The following is a 24,359-nucleotide window of genomic DNA, read 5'->3' on the forward strand; positions in this document are numbered from 1 at the left end:
CATTATCAATGAAGGAAAAAATTTCCGGAAGATTGTGTATCAGTACACATGAAGAGAGATTTTGGTCGGGGTGTGTGCGAAATAATAGGGTAATTGTTATGCCACGGCACGGTAGGTGGAGGATCAGAGCCACGTCTAGCCGATAAGACACGACCCTGGGGGATACTTAACGAACTTAACTTTCCGGATCGTATGGGCATCTGTTTTTGGAAAGTACAGCCCCTTCGTTTCACTCTTCACGAAATATGTCGTTTCAGAAGATAATCTTTAATAAACAAAACGACCTACCAAGTCAGAGCAACGTTAATAGAATTCCTCGAGAAATTCTTAGGTATTCGAAGGCAAACTTATCTAATTATTACTCGAAAGATTAAATAGATAACAGCGTGCAAGATTAAAATTAAAAAAAAAAATCTCTTCTCTTCCAGAGGGATTATCCAAGGATTCGAGGACAGTTGACAGATTCACCGTAATTCTTCCCTAATAAAAGCCCCGGTTTAATCAGAACCTTGATAAGGCTACTCGGGGGCTAATAGAAAATTCTTAAGTTTCTTCGTCTCCCTTTAAAATGTTGTCATAAATTTCACTGTAGGTTCATTAATCAAGAGTAATAAACTGTTCATATTTGTATAGGTATTTCGTCGAGAAGATATATGCGAAAGACCTCGACATCAATCTTGCCGGTGAAATCATTTTCCCTATGCAGATCTTACCGATGAAGTGTGTGAAATTTTCAATAGGTTGCATGTGTACGTGTAATGTGAACGAGCAGTGTCGACATCAATCTTTCTAAGATACTTATTTTTGTCATTTAACCGTTATCAATGAAGTGTGAACTGTTGATAAGGTATTTAATATTTCAGCCTTGACTGCTGCATTTTGCGAATAAATTGACGATACAGGTGTTATAGAAAATTAATGTTCATTAATTAGTTACTTTTAGGAGTGTTTAGCACCCCTAGTAATTTTATAAATTTTAGATTCCTTTTTAAATAAATTTCAACAATAGTTCCAAATAATAATTTGACAAAATTTCCAAGAAAAATTGTATTATTCCACGATGCAAGATTTCCAAGCGAAGCTTTACAGACTTTCTGTAGTTTTAGTCGAAATCAAATGTTCGCGGAGTAATTTGCGCTTTATTTCCTGTTTCCCGCGCGAAGAACAGGTAGCAGCGGGACTACCAAAGCAAAATGCTTTCTTGGCAAATTGAAACAGGCACTGGTTTGCTGAAAACACTGGGTACACAGGCTGTATTTACTATTTGTAGCTTAACCAAGTCCCGGATAAACACAGGGCTCTATTTCGACTTGCAGATTCGCCCAGTCTCTCGATGGCAATCAATTTCCTGCAGGCTGGAAACTACAAAAATCCGAATCAAGGAATTTTTATCTTTTTTTTTTCCGTCGGGCTAGAATTTTTATAAAGTCGGCTACGAGCTGATTATCAATACCGGAGACCTCTAAATTTTCTGCCATTCGAGGCGTATTTGAATACATATGTTTTGCCCGCGGACATCAGTCCACGGCCTTATAATTTAATTGGAATTTAATTTAATTAAAATCGCTCGTACGCGACCGGGAAAATGGCTTTTCCCGTATAAAATCCACGGAACGAGCCGTTGAAAGTGGCCGATGAAATTTTTGCAAATGTCACGTGAAATGTTCGCAACGATTTTCATGAATTTTCCATATTTCGATGCTCCCACCCAATCACTGATATTATGGCAAGTGATATCCGGCAAAATTGTCCAGATACCCCGGTGATGTGAATTTTTTATCATGAAATTTATACCGTTCAAGCTCGTATCAAACCAGCGAGTGTCGTGTAAAAACAACGCTTTATTTTCATCGCGACCGAAGTTATATGTATACTCCATCGCGTGTGCTTTTCCTGCATCATCGTATATCTTTGTTATAAAGCTCGTATACACGCTGTTACAACAAAATAGCATAACAAATTGAAATATTCATTACGATTGTTGATCATAAACAATTGAAAGGTTCATTGTTTGCTTTGATGAAAATTCAGACATTTCGTATTTTGAATATCGATAGGGCATTTATGTCACTATTGTCAGTAAATTTTAAGTTTTAAATTGACGTGATACGAGTGGTATTTCAACATATTTTTCTGTCACGAAATTGTCATAGACTTAGCACACTTCAAAATTGAATATTTGAAGTAATGTAATAACATTGTCCGTTGCAATTCGCAACTACTTATCTCGTATTAATCATACTAAATGGGCATTTATATGGCTATTTTAAGGAAAGTTTAAACTTTAATTTAATATATTATAAGTGTCATTTTATGATACCTTTCTGTCATAAAATCATGCAAGACTTTTAACGTCCGTTATGCAGCAATTTAATAATGAATTCCTTAAAAAAGCAACAAACTTTAATTCTTATCTTTACAAAGGACTTCGTTCGTACGCGTTAAACTCCTTTGCTAAAATATTCACAAGCTCACTATCAACTTTCAGGAGGCTGCCTGGCAGTCATTAGGAATTTACCTAACGAAGCGAGAAGTACGAAACCTCGAGGTACACGTAAGGCGTAACTACCCGGAGGGTTTCTAGTAAAAATGCAAATCTATTTCTGCGTCCGTCAGTTTACTTTGCTCGGTCACGAGTAATTGCCCAACGTCCACAGCCTACGGGGTTTCCGCCGGAAGATGCAATTCCCGGAGTTTAAACCCGACCAACTATTTCTCTCTTCGCCTCTTTCTCTCTCTCTTTCAGACCTTCTTCGATCTATCCATCCTTTCTCAACCAGACCAGCAATAACAGTAATCAGGATACAGGATTAAAAGGAACGGAATTAAAGTAAAGAAGCTGGTGAATTGAATTTAACAGAAAATTCCATGCACAACAATCGACGCGACGGTGCTAAGAACGCCTCAAGGACGTGCTTTTCAGGGAATTAATTAAAATGGAATTCACTGTTGGTAACGAAGGATCTATTGAACCAAGAGAAAGAGACAGGTGGTCGTGTGTCCGGGCTTCCAATAGAACTGCGATTACAATTCCAGAATGCCGAACGGGTCGAAAGCCTGTGATATCCGCGCGATAGGAAGGGAGGGGGGGGTCAACTGCCAGTCGAACCTCTGGGTTACTATTCTCTCGGTATATCACCCTTTCCACCCTCCCTTTTGGCCACCTTTCTCCAGTGGCGAGAGACCGTGTCTCTCACGCCAGGCTACGGCTTTGGAATTCGAATTGTAATTTCTAACCGCGTCTCCGTACGGGCCATTACCTTGTTCGAAATTCGTCAACGGATTGCGGTTTCTCCTCTGATAAATATGTGTTATAACGAAGCTCCGAATCATTTCGATGATGCGGCATTCAGGACGAACGGTTGCCTGCAACGGAGCCGCATATTTGGCCCCGGAGATTTTAGGGATATCGGGCAATTGTGTTCGTTAACTAAATAAAGAAATAAATGAACGTCTCTTTATCTTATTTTCTTTCGTAAAGCGCAAGGGAGCGGAACGTGCTATTCTTTTGCTGTGAGTTTGCCCTGGCGAATAAACTTCTTCGAGTAACTACATCCAAAGCGCTAACTTCTTCCGTCATCAAATCCTAAACCCATCGCCTCGCGCAGAAGTTCCGTCCATCTCTGGGAAAGAGATTTTCGTCCCCTTTACCACAATCGAGATAACGAATCCTCGCTCAGGGAGCGCAATTATATCGATCGTTTCATCGTCACGTACGCGACGTCCAGTAACTTCCTCCTCGCCCTACTACCCCTTCCTGCGTCCTTCTTATTGAGAAACCTCTGTTTTCTCTCTCTCTTGCCTCTGGTAGGGAACATGGTCGTGATTGAAAACGTGTGCCGTTGGGATGCGACGTAAAATTCGCAACTACTCGTTTCGTTTTAAAAATGTTAAAAGTGCGCTTATATGGCGATTTCCGTGAAGATTTAAGCTTTAAATTGATGTATCACAAGTGGTATTTGGTGAATCTTTTCTGTCATGAAATTGATTTAGAATTGACACATGTCGAAGCTAGGTATTTGATTGTGTACAATAACAGTGTTCGTTGCGATCCATCACTACTTACCGTGTACTAAAGATACTAAAAGGGCATTTATATAGTTATCTTTATTAAGTTTTAAGCTTTAAATTGATGCATCATACAGGTCATTCGATGATACTTTTCTGTCATGAAATCGCGTCAGAGTTTGCATGTTTCAAAATCGATGCAGCAACTTTGGTACTTTTCAGATTCATTGAAGCCGGGACGCGACTTGGAATTCATGGACAGACTCTATTAACCAGCACGCGTTATCAGACGCCGTGGAGAGACAGGAGGTTAACTGGAAAAAGGAGCTAATAACAGGGAGCAGCGGTTAATGCCGCGAGTAGAGGCCACTTTCGGTGAAGTCTCTCGAGAGTGAAGAGAATCAAGATAGTGGAAAAAGAGAAGAAGAGAGCCGAAGGGGTAGCCGCGAGCTACGGACCGTATTATGGAGCAAAGTAAAGGGAAGCAAGTGCTGGCACGGACCTAGTCGAGGGTGAATTTAATTCATAATCCACCACAATGCCTACTTGCCGCTAGCTCGGCTCATCAACGTTTTACAAGGCCTTTTTCTTCGGTCATTGCCGACCCTGTACGAGGATTCTATGAAACAGGCCAGCCAAAACAGCGGGGAACCATGGTGGTTTGTTATGTAAACACGTCTCGAGTAGAAAATTGATAGAGCTACCAAGGGGATCGTGCGATTGATATTTCATTGTACTACACGATGCTCGTTCATTAATCTTTAACTGGACATTCATCTGTTCTGTTGGTTGGAAATTGTGCGAGCAGTGGAAATAATTCACTACTGAACGTCATTTATGGCATTACTTTGTTCATTTCTTTCCATGTAAAACATCCTTTCTCCTCCGAAAATTCCATTTTGTTTCTACTGATAAATCAACAAGCGGCTAAATTGAAAGAGAAACTTGGAGCGTCGAAACGGAAGCAAAACAAGATCAGCTTCCGCTAAATCTTCACCAGACACCGCGCGAAAACTTTAATCACAAAACTCGCGAACAACCAGACTCGAGGAAGTCAATTGCAATTTCGCTGGAATCGCGGAATTTCTTTTTTTTTTTTTTTATTTAACTGTCAGGTATTCGTGTCTTCTCGACGAACGGAAGGAGAGAAGAATGGAACGAATTCTAGGATTCATCGGTGAATGGCCGGTGTATAATTGAATTAAAATTCGTCCTTTTCATGTCGATTGAATGGTCATCGAAATGACAGGTGTAATCGAGCAACGATTCCTCGTCAAATGGAGCGTCGAAAGTTCGACGATTTCGTGCAATGCGAACGAGCAGATAATCGTCGCTAGATGGAACAATGGTTACGTGAAATCATCTTTTTTTTCCCATTGTCTTTGTCATTCGAAGCTACGACCACTCGAGGATAGATTGCGCTTGGAAAATAAAGCAATTTCATCCGAAAACGTGCGACAATTCTTTGAAAAGAACGATTTTCATCATTTTTTTCATACAATTCTAGCCGTGCTACATTTTTTCAAACATCTACTAAATATACGTATCTTCTCTTGGCTCAAATCCTAAATTTATTTCAATTTACTTGAGGTTTACGACAGAGTGTCGGAGGAAGTATTATTAATTGTTTGGCAAGCGTCTCAGACTGAGACGTTAACAATTGAATCCCTTCGATAATATTTCAGGAATTATTCAAGAAATGAATTAGAAAAAGGATGAAAATTCAGACTCGTATATTATTTGGTCGCTCGGCAAGAATTGATGAATTTCGGTTAAGCTTACAGACGAACGGTTTTAACCAATAATCCTTTGTTTTTTCATCGGCCCAATATTTCGTCCAACGATTAATTTCTGGAACACGCAGCACTCCTGTATTTCGACGGCAGGTACAATACATAGCGGCATTATATTCGCTGTTTCGAACGGAACACGTTCGAAACACAAAGCTCGCCGAGTGTTGACATAATCCATTCGCTCGGTATTTTTCAACGTACGTTCTTCCTTACGTCACATAAATCTAATTAAAACGCTCGGCCAGCCGGCAGCTTTATTTTTCCGTAAATATCGGCACACCGATAAACGTTCACATCCGCGGGAAACATTGTGTCGATTCGCGAAATGTTTATATTTCCGCCATAAAATCGCCATGAATTGTTTTAATTCCAGGAGTAGGCTTTCGTTTACTTTAAACAGCATATTTTTAAGCTGCTCTATGAATATTAACGGAAGATAAGACAATAGAAAAAGAGATTCAATAGCAATATTGTTGATATTTGGATATATTGCAGAGAGAAGGACCCTCAGTAAAACGTACTTCGCCCAAGTTCCGGGATTATTACAGTTCAAAAGTAATGACAAAAAGAAATTGATTCTAAATAACATAAAATAACATTTAACCGTAAAGAAAAGGGGCAATAGTAGAACAAAATTTTAATTAATATTTTTCGACAGTAAGTAGAAGACTTATTAACGGGATACCCTAGAAAGTGGGACCTGGGGCTGTAGCCCCCTGAAATTTGCTGCATGGGAAGTTCCGTTTACAATAACGTGCCAAATTCTATCGACAAGTACTTGATGGAACTTAATGATCCTATATCGACGAAACCTGTCCAAGAAAAGTGACATGGGCTTTGAGAATTAATCCGCCGGTTAGTATGCGGCTGGTGAAGCGGCTGTTACAACATGACCGGCAATAAGCCACGAAATATTGTGTAAAGGCCGATATATCTTGAGGTCCCTAACAGACGTGTGTTCGTTTGTTGACACGGAACCCCCTTCGTTTAATCCAAAGATTCTAGATAGAGCCTCGTGCCCCACGACCCCTACATATCACGCGGTTGGCTCATTTAGAAATAATTTCGATTCTTTCGGAAAACAAAATCATAATACCTTTGAATTTATTAGTAATTTATAATATGGGACTTCGACGAATTATTGAAATTAATTTATTCGAAATTAAATTATTAACGTTGAAAGCTTTGCCGGATAAAAGCTCTTTCATCCGCAAAATTAATACATATAACAGATTATACGGGTTGCTTGTAAAGACGTACTATAAATTAATAATTTCGAAAATGAATACGGTTTTCTGAACTTTCTTGCTCGATATGCTTTTCGTTCAACTCGTCTGTCCCCGAGCTTAATTAATTTATTTAATGGCGGTAACTGCATACGCCTTGATGTATCTAAGCTTATTTTTACTTTGTTTCTATTAACTAATTAAACGGAACTATGAGATAGCCTAAGGCAGTGCAATTAATGTACAAAATGAAATTATCTTTATTCACTAATGGGTATAAATATTAACGGTACGTGTATGTGGTTATTTCCGTTAAGGTTTAAGCTTTAATTTGACGTACCATAAATGATATTTGATGATATTTTTCTGTCATGCAATTATCTTCGAATAATCACTTTTCGAATTCCGATATTCGATATGCAACATCACTGTGGGTTGCAATCCATAATCAGTCATGTTTTTATTAATCGTAAGTATATTAATGATGCCTTTATGTAATCATTTTCAGGAAGCTTTGAGCTTCAAATTAATGTACCATACATGTTATTTTGTAATACTTTTTTATCATGAAATCACTGATTTTCCATGTTTCGTAATCGGTCCTAGAAAATTATTGAAATTCATCAGAACGTTTGGTCGTATAAATTTTCCCGATTACATTTTCCCGATTTCGAATGGTAATAATCATTTAATCTAAAACCAGCGAACTCCATCGATAAACGGTGAAACGTTCTATTCCATATTAATCGCGCGATACACGCGTTTGATATCGCGAAACATTTCGAACGACACACTTGATAAATAAAACACAGGCTTAATCGAAAACAATTGATTCCATGTGGAATTAACGCATGCATATGTAGAAATAATAATACCTACCATGTAAATATTCGTGCTGAATCTCATTGGGATTCATAGGATGATTCCACCAGGGATGTCGTATCAAATAATTGTCGACAAATAAACAGAATGATCTTTCTTTTACTGAGCAAGTTACTTTGCCCATAATTTTATTACATATGTCGAGTGTATCCATAAGAATCTCTCTCTCATTTGTTTTCTCATGTAAATAACAACATTCAACTCAACGGCGCAAAGCATAATAATATTATAATAATATATCATGTAACATACAATATATATATATATGATATATCATTATTCAATAGTCCCTCTTAATTCGTATATTTATATATTTATATATTTATATTCTGTGTTATGTATACATATATACCTTCGCGTTTAATTCGTTTTATTCCCAAGTCTCTCGTTCGCATCGTTTTTCCTTGAAAATTAATTAAAAATTAATACACTTTCAACAAATAATTTTGTTTTCTTCGAGAAAAGTTGCAAGAGGATTACTTTGTGAAATTCTTTTAGTTTTATATCAAATGTCGATTTTATAATGTTTAACTTAATCAACGACGTACTTAGCGTAGATGGAAATTTGTAAGATGTCTAGATCCACTTCCGATTAACTTTGGATTCGAGCGGAAACGATGCGGCCGACCACTTAAAACCACTTAACCACTAAGACGAGTTTACTCGTCTTGATTTCGTTACGCTATAGGTCAAAATATCCTTCCCTATGGTATTTACTTGTCACTGTGTCTATCGTTTGCAATTGTTTACAGTGGCCGTAGAAAACACGTTGGAATTAATGAACCAAAGGAAAATGCTCGTGGCTTAAGATCCCTGTGTTTGGAACTGATTCTGACCTCTGTCAAAAATGTAAACAATTAAAAAGTAAATTGAAACAAATTTCAATAGGCGAAACTTTTATTTCATTCAATGATGGGGGTGGAAACGAAGGTTTTAAAGAGGAATGAATCAATTCCAACCACCTAGGTCATTTTTAACTCGACGCCTCGTACTTATTCTAAATTCATTGCGAAGCAGGACGAAATGTTCTTGTAATTCAAAAACATTTTTGAATTCATTTCGTGCCACGAGAACACTTCGTCTCCTCTTTTCTTCTACACTTAATTAATCTATTTACTCGTATTTACATCCGCCAGCTGACGAGTTGAACGTTACTATATCAGGCCGATATTCGTATAGGGTAGATGTGCGCCATCGTTCTCTATTTTCAAAGGAACACCATAAGAAACTCAAGAAAAATAATGCCATTTATATGTGTAATAACTGTAAAATATAATAAATAAATTCAAATATTTAATAAACTTTAATTATTCATTATTCTATCCAACCCTTGTATTTCTAAAGAATATACGGGGATTAACAGAAACCATGTATAATTTTTTCTTTAATCCGTCAAAGATGAAAGTTGTTCAGAGCAGAAATCAGTGTTTGTCGGTGGCGATGACAAAATTAAGTAAGTCCATGGGAATCCTACCCTTCTTTAATCCATCATGGGCTTTAACCCCTTCGCGTGCCGGGATTCTCGAACCTGTTGCTTTAAACAAGCTGTACGCTGAATAATGGATATTCCTAAGTAGTTCGAAGTCCGCTTTAAACCGACACACTGCGAACGTGTTTGCGCGTTCACGGATAAATTCCAAAGCCCGTTAATTAACGCGGGAATAAATTAATCGCAGTGACAAGATAATGAAGAGTGCCGTCGATTCCGTCTACGCATCCCCAATGATTTTTAAAAGGGAAATATTTTAAAATCGGAATCATCTGCAAAATCCGAAACGGATTTAATAAACTTTTCAGGACACAAATCGAGGCAAAGTTTATGACGGTATTCGGTTATTCCGCTTTGCATCAATATTCCCTTTGAAAATACACTTTTTCCCCGATTATTTAATTCGCCCGGATATTACAATTAATTCATGTTCACGGGATTCGAAACGTTAATACCCTTGATGGATTAAAATCAATAGGAAAATCATTTGATATTAATGCGCGACAGAGAATTGCTCCCTGTACTGAAATATTTCATATTTCTTTTCCCGTTTCATCGGCAAAGCGAGGAGACATTTTAAATTATCGAAATTGACACACACCGAATAAAAAGCAGCGATCGGAGTTCAGGTGAAACTGAAAATTGGTAAGCGATGTTTCGCATCCCCGATAAATCTGCAAAATTATTCGTGAAAGCGTTTCGATGTTTTTACAGGCCAATAAAATCGTTTTATTCGATGCTTGTCGCGAAAATAATCAAATTTCTTCATTTCTAAACGTTTCCACTGTCCTTTGGAATGGCGCATTTATTATGCGCTCTTTTTGAAACAACCCTTTCATACATTCTGAAACAATTTCGCGGAGTAGGTCAGAGCAAGCGTAACATTAATTACGGTGGCATTATGTCGAAATTAATCTTTATAGAAGCATCCTATTTTTCCGTCCTCAGGGTTGTTTCCCGCGCGAGAGCCTTCGCAGCTAAATAATGCGATAAAGAGCGCAACAAAAGTGGCACGGAACAGAGAAAAGCGGGAACAGAGTGTTGCAAGCTCCGGTTGAGCTTGATTTTACACGGGTATCCGGTCTCTGAGAACTACGTCGCGACAAAAGGGGAAAACGCTTTCCCGCGTGTAATTGGCACTCTCCTGAAAGCTACAAGTTCGTTTCCACAGGCGTCACTTCGTTGTCGAGCCAACAAAGAGGGCGCATTTCCCGAAAAGAAATATTCCAAGGATTCATTCTAATTTCTTTTTGCCGAACCGAGAGCTCGTCGATTCGTAGACGTTCGCGAATAATATTCGTGCCCCGAACATCCCTTCATGCGAGAGCATTCCCTGTACCGAATCTGACGTTTTAATCTCAAGTACCCAGATGGGATCCGCGATTTCGTGTATAAGAAACGGAACGAGGGGGAGAAAAGAGGGTGGAAGGAAGTCTTCGCAGACGGAATAAAAAGAGGAACACAGTGAAAGAATCGTCCGAGCGTAGAAAAAAAGAATGGAAAGGTGAAATCGATGGCTGAGACACAATTCACGCTTGCATCGCTGTTTTTATCGTCCCCTGAAAATTGAAGGATCGAAATGAAAATTACTTGGAAAATTCGAGACCGCTGGCGCAGTTTCTGCGGCGAAATTACGGCGTTATACAATATTTTACACTGAAAGCGATAGTCGTTGCACTTTGTGATTTACCCTCCCTCCTCTGATCCTCCGGTCATTTAACTCGTGCATACACTGTAGAAATTCATTTTCTATTCGTTCGTCGTCTTGTACACTGCGCTACACTGACTTGGCACGCGTAATTATTATTAACCTTATTATTATTTATTCCCCTTCCACGCTAACTACTCAGTCAATCTTTCATAGTGTCTGTGTTAAGTGTACCTGTGTATTCGTGTCTAGTCATTTTCCCTATAAATCGAGTCAATAATTACAGATGATCAATTAGAAGGCGTCCATTTATCGAATGACGGATGTAACTATCAGAACGATCATTAGAAGCATTCCTGTGGTCGTGATGCTCGCTGCTGAATCTGAAAAATAAATAGAGAAATGAAAGTTAAAAGTCATATTTATATTATGAAAGAAGGATAATTCTGGGCCGTAAAACTTGCAAGAGTTGGCCCGAAAGGGTTAACGCGGAGTCAAGAAGTTCTCCAGAAAATTCAGCCGGAAGACGAGGGATCCTTCTGCCGAGACGGAAGGATTGGCACAAGGAAAAAAAAAGTAAAGGACAGACGATGAGGAGAATGGGAAGAGAGTTGTTCTTCCGGATGGACTGGCCCATACTTTTCAGTTATTACTCGCTTCGCGAGAGATGTATTCCGCCTGTACCGTTCCTGGCCGTGGCTCATCTCTAATTACAAATCAGAAACAAGCCGGTAGGCCTTCGTTCCAATCATCCCCTTCCTCTTCGTTCTCGTTTTCTCGTTTGTTTCATCGTGGTCCTTGCGACCGCCATGTTCTCTCCTATCTATTCTTTTTTTTTTATCCTTCTCGAATCCCCACCGGGATGCTTCCTCGGTTCGTCAATTTTTACACCGGCTTTCCACCTCTACGCTCACTGTTTTTCTTCGTCGACTTTTTGCCCACGCGGTTTTGCGCTTCCTATCGCTCTGCTGTTTTTTCCATTCCTCGTCGATCGCGCCGTGTCACGGGAACGAATTTTTTAAGAGTAATTTGCACGATTCGCAAATTCGATTTTGGGTTTGAATTAGGAACTGATATATGGATCGATGTTTTAGAGAAAGAAACCTGGAGGAGGAGGATGTTGAATTTCAGAGATGATATTTAATTTTTAGAAATTAAGCTCTGTTTATTTTGATAATGAAGTGGCAAAAAGAAGGTATTTTTTCCTAAAAGATCTCAGAATATTTTCAAAAATTTTACACATCATAAGGAATAAACAAAAAATTTTAAAAATGGGATTTACAAACAAAATTTTGTAACCCCTCCTATTGGACAATTATGGCTGCGCCATTGCAAAGAACAATGTTTTTATCATCATCAAAGGCTCGAAATCGACGAGGTGCTGTTGATTTTGTACATTTCCAATACAACGTATTCGCTTTCCATTCTCGTTTTACGCCCGTGTTTTTCCATGCCGTTAACCATTTCATTGGGAGCTCCTGTTAATTCGTTTAAATTCGTTGATTTTCATGAAAATTTTCGCGTAGTGGAATCGTTCGACCTTCGATTCAAGAAAGTTCCTCAAGTCACGAAAGACCCTGAAGTACTTATCAAGTTGTGGAAGCTCGCAACACTTTTCTTTTTCTTTCTCTCCTCCAACGAAATTACCTACTTCCACGGGACTATCGTGATCGAGCCCTCGGAGAAAACGGATTTTCACACTTTCCCATTATGCAAATTTCTTTGGGGAGAAAAAAAGAAAGCGCGTCTATACAGAGGCACCCGGACAAAGATGGAAGAGGTAGCCTGGAAAGAAATATTCCGATAACGCCGCGGGCCTGTTGGAATTTTGCAAGGTGTTAAGCCTGACCCCTTCTCGAGCCTCTGTCATTTAAATGCCACTGCAGGAATTCCGGATAAACCGCAACTTCGATGGACGTTTTGTTTCCTTCGTTGCTCATTTGCCACGTTCGACCCTATTCAAGCCTCCTTTCAATGGACCCGGACTCTGACAGCAAACTCTGACCACTGTCACTTCCGATATCGGTGTCTGAAGTTATTATGAATTTTTTCTCTGCCTGACGAGCCGATTAATGAGGCTCAGAGGATTTCTGGATAGACGGATGGGAGTTTTTTTATTTTATTGTAATTAACACGTTAAATGCCGCAGTGCTCACTGGTGACTGACATTGTAAATTAGATATACTCAAATAATTGATAAGAAAAGAGAAATAGGAAAATATTATTGATGTACAATAGCAAATAGGAAGTTTGAAAAATAAATATTCAGCGGTTTCTAACTAGTAGTATGCGGTTGGCTTATGCGATATAAGAATATAATAATTTCAATATTGTTTGATAATCTTACAGTGTCGAGCACGGTATGTTTTTCTGTGACCTTTTACCCGAGTTCCAGGCCCTCATTGTAGGCCTTCCTCGAGGAGAATTACGCGGGGAGAAGGCCCCGTATACGTACAGATCTGTGCCTCCTCTCCACTTGCGCGTCGACGTATTTATTATTTACATTTCTCAATTATATACTAAATTTTACGATATGTAATAATTAAAAATTGTATTATTTTGCTTCTAAATTATTTTTAATATCAATATCGATAAAATTATTTTCTCTTATTGTTAGAAACAGAAAATAAATATGACAGCAATATAATTAAGTGTATAATTTCTTTTGAATTGTTACTTTTCTTGATGATTCTGGAATTCTTGAACGTATTTATGGAAAGGTTAAAAACTGCTGAAATATTCTTATTCTTAATAAACAGAGCTTCAATAAATGACCGTTTTCACTGTGGCACTCAACGTGTTAAATTTAACTAAAGATTGACAGTCGAGCATAGAAAATAATAAAAGGAAAGAATTAACTTATGGTGACACGTAGCTGAGCTCACCGCTGTCTGGAGTCCAATTGTAATTCCTCTTCCTATCCGGATCGCTCGATTTCTGTTCGGACTTCCCGATCTCGCTAAGGTTCGACTGAAATTTATTACCTGGAAGCAGAAATTTAAACACAGGTTTAACGTTTCAAGGATTTTATAGTGGTAATGATGGATGTTTGTAACACATTTGAAAATCGAATCGAAACGTTATCCATCGTTGAAATCGGATTACCCAGAAAATGTGACAAATGGAAAAGCGTTTCCGGATTTGTACGCGTTCCCTTTGAATTTGCAAAACAGTATTGCATTAACGCCCTAGAATCAATAATGATAATAAACATCGCGAATGTCGCGATTTAATTCCATTTTGGTTTCCTGGGTAAGAATGAATGGACAAACGGCACAAAGGCCACTGAGACAATAGGGGATGGGAAGAGGTGGGAAGCGTTGAGTTAAAGAATGAAAGGAAGTGGCCGGAGGTGCAAAGGAAACCGGGACAAAGGGGACGTACGACGAGTGGTCCTCCTCTGAAGATGTTTACGGGCCTGTTACGCGTAAAGTGGGTGGCAAACGCGGTAACTAGTATGCAAACTACGAGTAAACACAATTCCCTTATCCAGTGCATCGCGGAAGGAGCCTTCCATGTTGCCACGTTTGTCACCGTCCAGTCTGCCGGACCAAATCATGTAATGAAACTATCTCTAGCTACCTGGAGGATGCCTCCAGTTCATGGGATTCTGGCAAGCTTTTTCCACGGTTTAATCCTGATATACGTGTGTGTAACCTCGGCCAGCTGGACTAGGAATTTTGTAGTTACCACGTTGGATCCATTTGCATACATCACGCCACGAGGAGGGAATCGAATTTCGCTCAGGAAGAGGCTCGTTCGCCGAGAACGTCAACAGAATCCGTTCACGGATCTCTGCTTTTCTCGTTAACCATTTTTTGCTCTTCGACGACTGCCAAACGTCCTTTGTGTATTAAGAATATTGATATGGTCATTTTCTTCGAAGTTTAAGCTTTAAATTAATACGTCGTAAATGCTATCAGAATTTTAATGTTACAAAGTTGATCACTGTTAAATATAACTGGCAACTAGCCATTTTGTATTAAGAATATTAAAGATGCATTTACATAGGTATCTTCTTTGAGATTTAAGCTTTAAATTGCTGTATCATAGGTGCCAGTTTCAGATACTTTTCTGTCATAAAATTACATTAAAATTTACACTTTTTCAATTTGGTCATTGTTTACTATAATTAGCTCCACTAGCCATTTTGTGTTAAGAATAGTAAATATGCGTCCATATGGAAACCTTTCTGGGATACTATGTCGGATGCACTGTCACCGCTAATGTTTGTTCGAAATTTGCATACGTCTGTCTGGCCTATCCATTTCTCCGTACAACGGTGTGTCTCACCTTGTTGTCGATGGACGTGTATACGATCGGTTAGTTAGTCCAACGTCTATACCGGGGCCCCTATTATACACAGCAGCGAACAAGTGACTCGCGGCGAAGCCGTGTGTACCAGGATGATCGGCCATTACCTTGCTGAAATAGGCTATTGTGCCAAGACCGTGTTTCCTCGTCGGCATCCTCCTTTCCTGCTCTTCTACCTTCCGGCCAGGGCCAACTTACGAAATCTAATCAGCAGCTCACCAAAACAAAGCAGCGTGTTCGAGTGAAGCTTGCGCCAAAGCTGAAGCTCAGAATTAAGTCCCGCTTCCCGCTACTGACAGGGTTTATCGATATTGTTTCGAGGAGCATGATTTCCCGGACAAGTTTCGAACATTGCTTTCTATAGATACTCGAACGTCCGAACACTCTTATGATGTTTTAATTAAAAGCAATTACGACGGTTTATCTTAAAAGAGAGCAACTCATCCGTGCTAAAATACAGCTCAGTTAAAGGGTTCAATTTACATGGCATTTTCTTGCAACGATTCTATGCAAATTTGATCACTTTGTCCCTGTCAGAAGAGCTATTACGAAGACAGATTAATCCATCAGAAATTTTACACTCGCACCTTTGCCACGAACCGTGTTAGGATAAAGGAATCTAATTTTATAATCGCCTCAATTCCAAGATTAAAACCCAAAATTCGCGAGAACACAGCTTTTCGAGTAATCGAACTCCTCTTGTTGACCCGAAAGGTGCAACATTTTGAAAAGCCTCGATGTAAAGGTGTCGATTAAAATAGAACTCGCCGTTGATATTATTCGTACGGCGAGGCAGCTGCACATTTACCAGGATCATTAGCGGACAGCTTTACACTTTCATTTCCATTCATTCTGCCTTGCAAAGCAGCTCGTTCGTCAGTGGTAACGCGTCAAATTTGAAATGCAACGAATTTCCAAGATTGCAAATTAGAACACAGAGGTCTGCTAATATTTATGACGCGTTTTCATGTGTCGAGGGTGCGTTAAGTGTTACATAAACATATCATTTAGGGTAGACTGCCAGCCTCGCGGTAAGTACAAAATTAATTCTTTCAAAACGAAATATCTGTTCGTTGGTGAATGCAAACGCTGCAAATGCCTGCGGCAGTGATTCGGTGTACGTACATTTCGGACACGTGATTTTGCTGCGTTCATTATGATCGATTCCGTGGCAGAATTGACCCGGTTCGATCCGGCCTCCCAGGTCCCATTTAGCGAATATTAAGCCTGCCAGCACGCGCATACGTGCACAATAGTATGTAGAACATGTTGACAGTGCGTATACGCGCGGTTAAGTCAATCTAGATATCAACCACTCTGGAAATCCAGCCGATCGAAGATAACGGACAGCGTCGACGGAACTAGGTTGTCATTCATTAAATTAGCAATAATGATTTCTTTTTAAATACACGTAGCAATCAAGTTTCTAAGGTTGAAATGATTCGTTTTAACCTTTTAACTAGGGATGACGAGTTAACTCGTCATTGGAAAATGTCTCTCCAGCGCGTATGACGAATTAACTCGTCATAATATATTATGACGGCGTGGACAAAAGATGCTTTTGATAAATTAACTTCCCATTTAAAAGATTAATTTGGAGGAAATTGTTGAAATTAACTACGATGATCGGACTTTTCAAGTCGATTTTCGCAACCGATGGAGGCACGATGGAATGAGCACCGCAACGATCATTTCCTACCGGAGATTTAATCAGCTCGGTGTTGATGTCGTTGATGCATTCGAGACATTTCAACCGCGTTCCCTTCTCGGCTTCCCGCTAACCCATCGTATGTGTACGCTTACGATAGGATAGTAGTCGCTTCATCTGTATGCAAGCATGCGACTAAGCCAATCTCTGTACGTTCTGCCGCAGAATTACAGGAGAACAACGGTTCCATAGGGAATTAAGGGACACCTAAGGCTGTATGTGGCCTCCAAGATGTCGCGATATCGAAACCCTACTCCATCTGTCATTTACAATTTCTCTGTGACTCCATTTATTGAATAAACAAATTTTGCTTTAAAATCTATTCCTATTTGAAATGAAGAATAATCATCAGCTGATTGTATTACGAATAGCGAACGTAGCAAAGCTGTAGTTAATTGAGCTTTCATTCGACGAATTATTCGATTAAACAATCATCGGCGCCGATAAACGTTTACGAGAGGGTAATTAATGCGGCGGTGTATAATTTTGTTAATATCCAACGAGCTGTTGATTAATGCGCGAACAATACGACTGGCTTTCAAACAATCGTTAATTGCACCCTTATTTACCGCGGCCATCGTAATGAGAAACAACCTCCGATAAATCTTCTATAGGAACGTGGAACCGTACGACCCTTTCATAAAAACTTTCTGCTTCTTGTTCGCAGAAGGAAAATTGCAGTTTTAATAAATCGTCCACGGTTGATTTATTTTACGTTACTGTCATCTGAATGATGCATGATTATTTGTCACGAATCTTCAGGAAAGCTTTGATGGTCTCCAAAGCTTCCCTATGGGAGCCCTTTCGTCCTTAAATTTAATCTAACAAAGTGCGAGAGCCTTTTCGAAAATTCGTGTCTCGTTGAAGGAAGGCAACCCCTTCCATCCCTTCATCGTCCGTTCCTACAGCCCCGGGGGTTGTACCTAAGCTCCGTACAGTTCCGCGGTCGTTGTCGTCGAGAAGACAAAGAGCTGCAGGCAGGAAGGTATCCGACATCAGGCTCGTAAGTCGGAACACGCCTTGTTTCTCCTTTTCTGGGACTGTGGAAAGGGGCTTGCTCGAAGTTGCCGGGTTAAAGAGCGACGAAGACGCCGGACAACGAGAGGGACGGGGGTAAGGCTTGTAATTGGCGCAACATCTGCGGTCTGCGGGGTGGCATTAATGTTTGCTACCCTCCTCTCTTCTGCTCTTTGTTTGCTCTTCTCAATCTTTCTTTTTTCCCCTTTCTTGTCGTTCAATTGAGTCGCGGGTAATATTTCCCCGGGTCAAACTTGACTTACACTACACGCTTTTAATTAAACAGCGATCACTAGAGAGGGTGTAAGGGTAATTTTTACTTTCTTCCTTTTTTTTCTTGGAGAAAAGAAAGGACTCGCCTCGATGAAGAAGGGAGAGGAAGGATAGAAGTATGGGGGTGGAAGAGGAGAACACGGAGTACGCCGGTGGCTGATATTATTCTTGGGTCTTCCTTGCTGGAGCATTATTAGTTCTGGCGTGTTAGCATACATGAAATATTGATGTTACTGGGAGCCCACCCTCCGCCCCTCGATCCTTTCGTCGCGAACCATCGCCGCCCCCACTTTAGCCTTTTAGATTTTACACGTATACGAACATTCACTTGTACTTTGTCCTCCATTGTTCTTGTTTCTTTTTTCTTCAGAAGTTTGCTCTTTAGACGATTCTTATGGCTTTTGAACGCCTTTGTTTCGTACCCCTCTTGATCGTTTTAAGAGCAATTTAGCTTTTTTTTCTTTTTAAGTTCTGCTAATTGTTGTCATTGTTTTGCATTATTATAGAGACCCAAGTGGAATTTTTTCTTTTTATTTGTAATATTAACTAACCATTTCTGTTGTTAATTAACAAATTTTTAAAAGTCTCACTTTCATCCCTTCGGTTTTAAATGGTTCATGTAATCAGAAGTCTGGAATTTTGAATTGAAAGGAGGTTTTTAATTTTCTGCTGGTTGATGAAATACTTTTCGCAACGATTCTGTAGATTCCAGTTAATAGAATAATAGGTAAACGGCTTGAAATTCTCGTTCACGAGGTGTTGAAATGAATAAACGAAATATGCAAATTGTACGATAATTAATTCAGTTAAGGTACGTGATATTTCCTAGATGGTTAACTTGTTATTTTATGTAATTAGTTCGAATTCAATTCGTGGCGTTAATTTTTAAATAATTCGGAAGAACAATTCGACTCGAATACGCTATAAGCTAGATTTCTCCTTATTTCGTAGCCAACTTTATCACGTTATTACATTTTTGTTGCATTTCCGCCTGGCTACACCCCTTTTTACTTTTCCCGACTTTCCCACGAGATATGTCTGAGTGATCGATGCGTTCTTCGAAAAAAGATCAAGATTGAAGAGAATACGTTTCACCGGTAGACTTTTACAGAAAGAACGTTTTTGTCATTCGCATTTGCTCTTCGCAAAGTCTTGTACGAAATTTCCATGCTGCTGATCTACTAATCCTACTTTTCCTTTGTCACACTTTCTTTTTCTTGAGAGTTTCACGAACAATTGAAAAAGGAAAATATTAATGTAGTCCCCGCTATGTACCTTTATCTCAAAGGTGTTTTAATTAATTTTTATTTCTGTGAAAACGAAATACAGCGTTAAACTCACCTGATTTCATGCCTTTCTCGTTGTGAATCGTGAGCGAGCTCGGATTCCCGTAAACGGAGTTATTCATTTCGGCTATCAGCTCCCAATCTGTGGAGAAAATGGCATTTTATAGCAGTCACTTCCGGGGGAGATTCTAGGAGAAATAAATTTCCAAAAAAGTTCTCCTGCTAACATCGTTGCTTTTTAACAGGCCGTTGACGGTTCGCAAGGCTTTTCGTGTAAATAATAAATCGCGGCCATTCGACTGGCGGTCGACCGAGTAAATTACTTTCCTTAATGGAACCGACAGATGTTAAGCTGCTTTCGAGATTCCCGTGGAAAGTGTAGGGGGTAAATGCGCGAATGAAATTCGACTGTGATTTCACAGTTTCCCGTCGCGCGAAGCACGTTTTCACGCGATTATTCGAAAACTGATCAAAAGCAACGTTTTTCGTTTTACCAAATTAACTCTTAACATTAAATGTATATAATTTTTAAACGAAAGGGTTTCTTCTTGATTCACGGAGGTTTACGGGCTTACCTTTCTTCGGCATTTCGGTGGTGGACGGACTGGGGCTGGTGCTCGGCGGCGTGGACTCTGCAACGAAAGAAACAAGTTTTTATTTTTAATTAAACTTTCTTCCCTTGCATCGTAGGCGCGTGGCCCGTTAGCAACGACGCGGCTTTCGCCAAGAAGGAAGGGTAGCCGGGGGGTTAGGAAGCTGCAGGGACCAGTTATGGATCGCGCCACCTGTTACTAACTTCGTTCTCAAACGTATTAGCCATCGTGGCGTCGGCCAGGCCGGCCAAACTCCAACATCATATTTTACACGCCACCTACCCCTTTCGACCCGTTGAATATTGTTGAATAATTATTTCTAATATCCTTCTAGTCAAACGGTTTTGATGAGTGGAGATTAGAACATATTTTATTTCTTATTTACAATTAATTATAGTCACCTTTGGTATTTCAATTTCTTATTTTACACGTTATCTATCTCTTTTGACACTTCGAGTACTGTTGTGTAATTATTTCTGATATCCTTGTAATGATTTTAAATTGCAACGCATTCTATTTTATTTATTTCCAATTAACTATATTCTCCACACTTAGGTATTCTATACATAATCAGAATAATTGCCTAACTAAAACTTGGTTTGTAACGAATTTGATTAACCCTTTGAGTACTGAGTTTACTAGAACGTTTGAAATTAGTTTGTTACACGTGACATGTAATCAATAATTCAAGTAAATTACTCAAAATTCTTTGCCAGACAGAAACGAGTAACTGGTGTCAGGTTCGCCACGAAAAAGTCATCGTTATTTGTCAGGAAAGTCTGAGCGATTGCCGTGTGTGTAGAAGCTGCATGCCACTGCTCCAAGAGATATTTCTACGCTACCCAAAGTAAATAGGATGGGATGACAAAGTATGCTTCTTGGCAGACGTGTTTACGCGCTTGGACATAATGCAAATACGTGGTTGCTGCCTTTGCCATAGAATCAGCTTTAAATTACTTCCCTGCTCGTCTCCTTCACGAATTTTCCCCTATTTATTTTTCTAATGCTAACAGAAATTATTTTAATTTTTCCTTCTCTTCAGAAATTATTCCTTCTCTGGTTTCAATTAATTTTCATCAGAAACTGTCCCGAGTATTGATCTCTAAAAGGCATTAGTTTATTATTTATCTGACATATAAAGTACAATGAAGAATCGATGATTCAGAGCATTTATACGATGTTTGCCATTTAATTTAAATGGACAGAAAGGGGTTGAACTTTACTTTTCGGGACACAAAATTATTGACTTCGCTTATGTATTCTGATAGTATTCGACGAGAATAAATCAGGAATACATTTTATTTTATTTAAAATACATTGTATTTTTAAATTTTTCTCGTCCGATATTATTAGAACATATTTTAAAAAAGCAATAATTTTGTGTGCTTAAGAATAAAATTTAACCGAAAAGGGAAATACATACAAGTAATCGTTCCAGAAGAAAAGAAACGACACTTTATTCTCGGACATTTCTTATTTTAGCTTAATTCGTCGACACCGAAATCTGGCGTTCATTTTTATGACGAATTGCTTTAATTTTCTCCGCTGGAAGTAATGGTGGATTAAAAAGAAGGTATAACGAAGGTACGCCCTTATTTGAGGGCTCGAGAAAATTGCATGAAATTTTCGTGGAAATATAAAGCGAGGTGTCCTTGTTCTTGCATTAATCAATGCATCGAAAGAAACTGAAGGCGTTTAGTCGGTCCAATCATCAATCAGCTAGGCGAAGTTAAATGGCCGGGACAACGGGTTTTAATATCTCCCGGGAGAAATAAAAGTTGGCGTGATAAATCAAAAGTGAAAAGTCCCTGCCCGACTGTATATACTTCTCTGTCCGTCTTTTCCATCGTCTTTTATCCTCTCTTTCTTTCGTCTGCCACTCAGTCGCCTACAAAATGGGAACTCTTCACTCTATTTCTCTTTCTACTCTTGTCGTTTCTTTCGCGCGAATCCTAATGCCTCTTCCTTCCATCGAAGATTTGCAAAAGTGATAAATGAATGTTTCTGCCTCGGAAAAGAATCAGAGCTTTAAGTCTGATATTAAAATAATCATCATCCCCGATAAATATTTTCCACCGGCTATGGTAATCACCCGAAATGCTTTCGAAACTTTCAAGGGGATTGGATGCTCAGTCAAATTTCCTGCAGGCAGAGGACAATTCACTTCCGGTAAAGTTTACACGCCACACGCGACTATTTCGAAGTTCCGTCCGAGCCGAGGTAAGTGAACTCGTTAAAATCTTAAGGCACCTTAATTAGCCTAATAGCATCATCCTTTTTCGTCGGTCCATCAGCGACTCTACCGTCCATCCCTCCATCCAATTTCTTCTTCTTCGCGTTGCTTCGTCTACGACTTGGAAGCTGTTCAAATATTGCCCGGTGTACTAATTTCAATTAGTGCATTTTCACTGTAACAGTACCCCTCTCTCTGTCTTTCGCGCTGTTCATTCTCCTAAAAACGAGCAAAACCGTCGAATGTTTTCCTTACGGTGGACCGGGACTAGCCAACCGTGTGATAAAGTCGGATGTTACTTTATGCATGCTAAATGAATATAAATTGGAAATTAAATTGCACCGTAATCAGCCGTGGGGAACGAGGAGCCGAGTGAATTATAGAGGAGAACGAAAAAAGGAAGCTTCCAATTTTCGATGAAAAATGTACGATCCTCTTTCGTCAGAAAAGATTTCAGAACGTTTATTGTCTGATCCTTGGGCGCTTTTCATTTAAATTACGCTTACTATTAAAGGGGGATAATCGTGTCAAGTTTATCTTGGATAGATATTCGGGTACCCGAATCTCCCAAAAGAATTCTCGATTTGAATTTTCAGGTATTTGCATACCTCTAACCTTTGATCATTACCATATCCGATTTTGGTACGTAAGTTTCAATTAAAAAAAGAATCTATAGAATGACCCAAGCCACCCCTATTAATTCATCACATACTTAAAGGACTTCCTAACAATTCAATAAGTGCGATAAATATCCGTTTCACGATCCGGAAGTGTATCATCCTAGCCACCTCAGCGCGTCGGTGGACTAATAAAAAAGAAAGCATTTATCACCTTTATCCGTACTTTATCATAAGAACCGCAGCGAGCTCATAAAACTGCATTATCCTCATACGTGTGTGAGAAGTTGCTTTTTATCCAAGCATGCCGATGAGATCCACCCCTTTTCTCTGTTTTAGTTAGCTTGTCCTCCAACTCTGATGATTCCGCTTTTACGTCATACATCACCGAAACAAATTTCCTTCCTCGTGCAAATCTGATTACGGAGCTTTCGCTTCGGCAACAATTTCTCCGCTCGGAATCGCAGATGGAGCAACGCTCTAACCCTCTCCGCGCATCCCCCTTAAGTCGAGGTTAAATCTGCACCACGCGTGCTGTTTCGTATAATATGCATAGCTCGAGGGTAGTCGAATGGTTAAATAAAAGTATCGAAATACCGTTAGAACAGTTGCTTTTTCAACTAATTGTTTTGACAGAAGTCACTCATCCGTGAATTTTTGTTTCACTGTGTTTTTTGTTTCTAATCAGTAACGAGCAGGGATCACTATTCGTCGAGTTCTTTTATTTGAAGGTTTCATTTGTATCCACGCTTGCCTGGCCAAACGAAGCGTCAATTAGAACGTGTGTATTAATCGGAGAATGTTGACGAGATACTGACGAAACCAATTTCAAATGACACGCTTTGGAGACCAATTACCGTCGTTTAACGCGGCCACGAGAAACAATTCAATTCGCTCTCGTCTATCTATGGGCAACGCGTTTGTCGAAAAATTGCCAATTTGAGAGCTATGAACAATCCATGGAAACGTTCATTTCATTCTGAATACCTTTAACGATCTATCCGACAAAGCAATTGGTATTCGTGACATAAACAATGTCGACGTTCGAACCAGAGATGGGAAAATCGAATTTTCCCTTTATTTTTATTATTAAATTTCATTTGTCAGGATCAATCAGAACGGCGAATGGAGTGGTAAACAGGAACGTCAGCGAGCTCATTTCCCACCCTCTTTGTCTCAATCGGGAATGGCATAATTTCCACTCGCAACTATCCCGCAATACCACGAAAGGAGGGGTTAGGTCCAGGATCGTTAACCCAGGAACCTGCATGG

At 39.4% G+C, this 24,359-nt stretch overlaps 1 protein-coding gene across 2 annotated transcripts in view; it reads right to left on the reverse strand.

The window, feature by feature from the left end:
• Positions 1–8,230: 8,230 nt before the first annotated feature.
• The window catches only part of LOC117600482 (lachesin), a 134,706-nt gene continuing 118,577 nt past the window's right edge, over positions 8,231–24,359 (reverse strand). Inside the window, exons 8-11 of one of the 2 annotated variants that reach the window (XM_076692758.1) lie at positions 20,220–20,276; positions 19,700–19,786; positions 13,906–14,030; positions 8,231–11,429 (exon numbers count right to left, since the gene is read on the reverse strand). In XM_076692758.1, the coding sequence (XP_076548873.1) occupies positions 13,906–14,030; positions 19,700–19,786; positions 20,220–20,276 (269 nt within the window). In that variant the 3' untranslated portion in view covers positions 8,231–11,429. The remainder of the gene's footprint in view (positions 11,430–13,905; positions 14,031–19,699; positions 19,787–20,219; positions 20,277–24,359) is intronic. The other variant, XM_034315986.2, reaches the window with a different exon arrangement.

Source organism: Osmia lignaria, chromosome 15 (assembly GCF_051020975.1).
Source record: "Osmia lignaria lignaria isolate PbOS001 chromosome 15, iyOsmLign1, whole genome shotgun sequence".
NCBI classification, from domain to species: domain Eukaryota; kingdom Metazoa; phylum Arthropoda; class Insecta; order Hymenoptera; family Megachilidae; genus Osmia; species Osmia lignaria.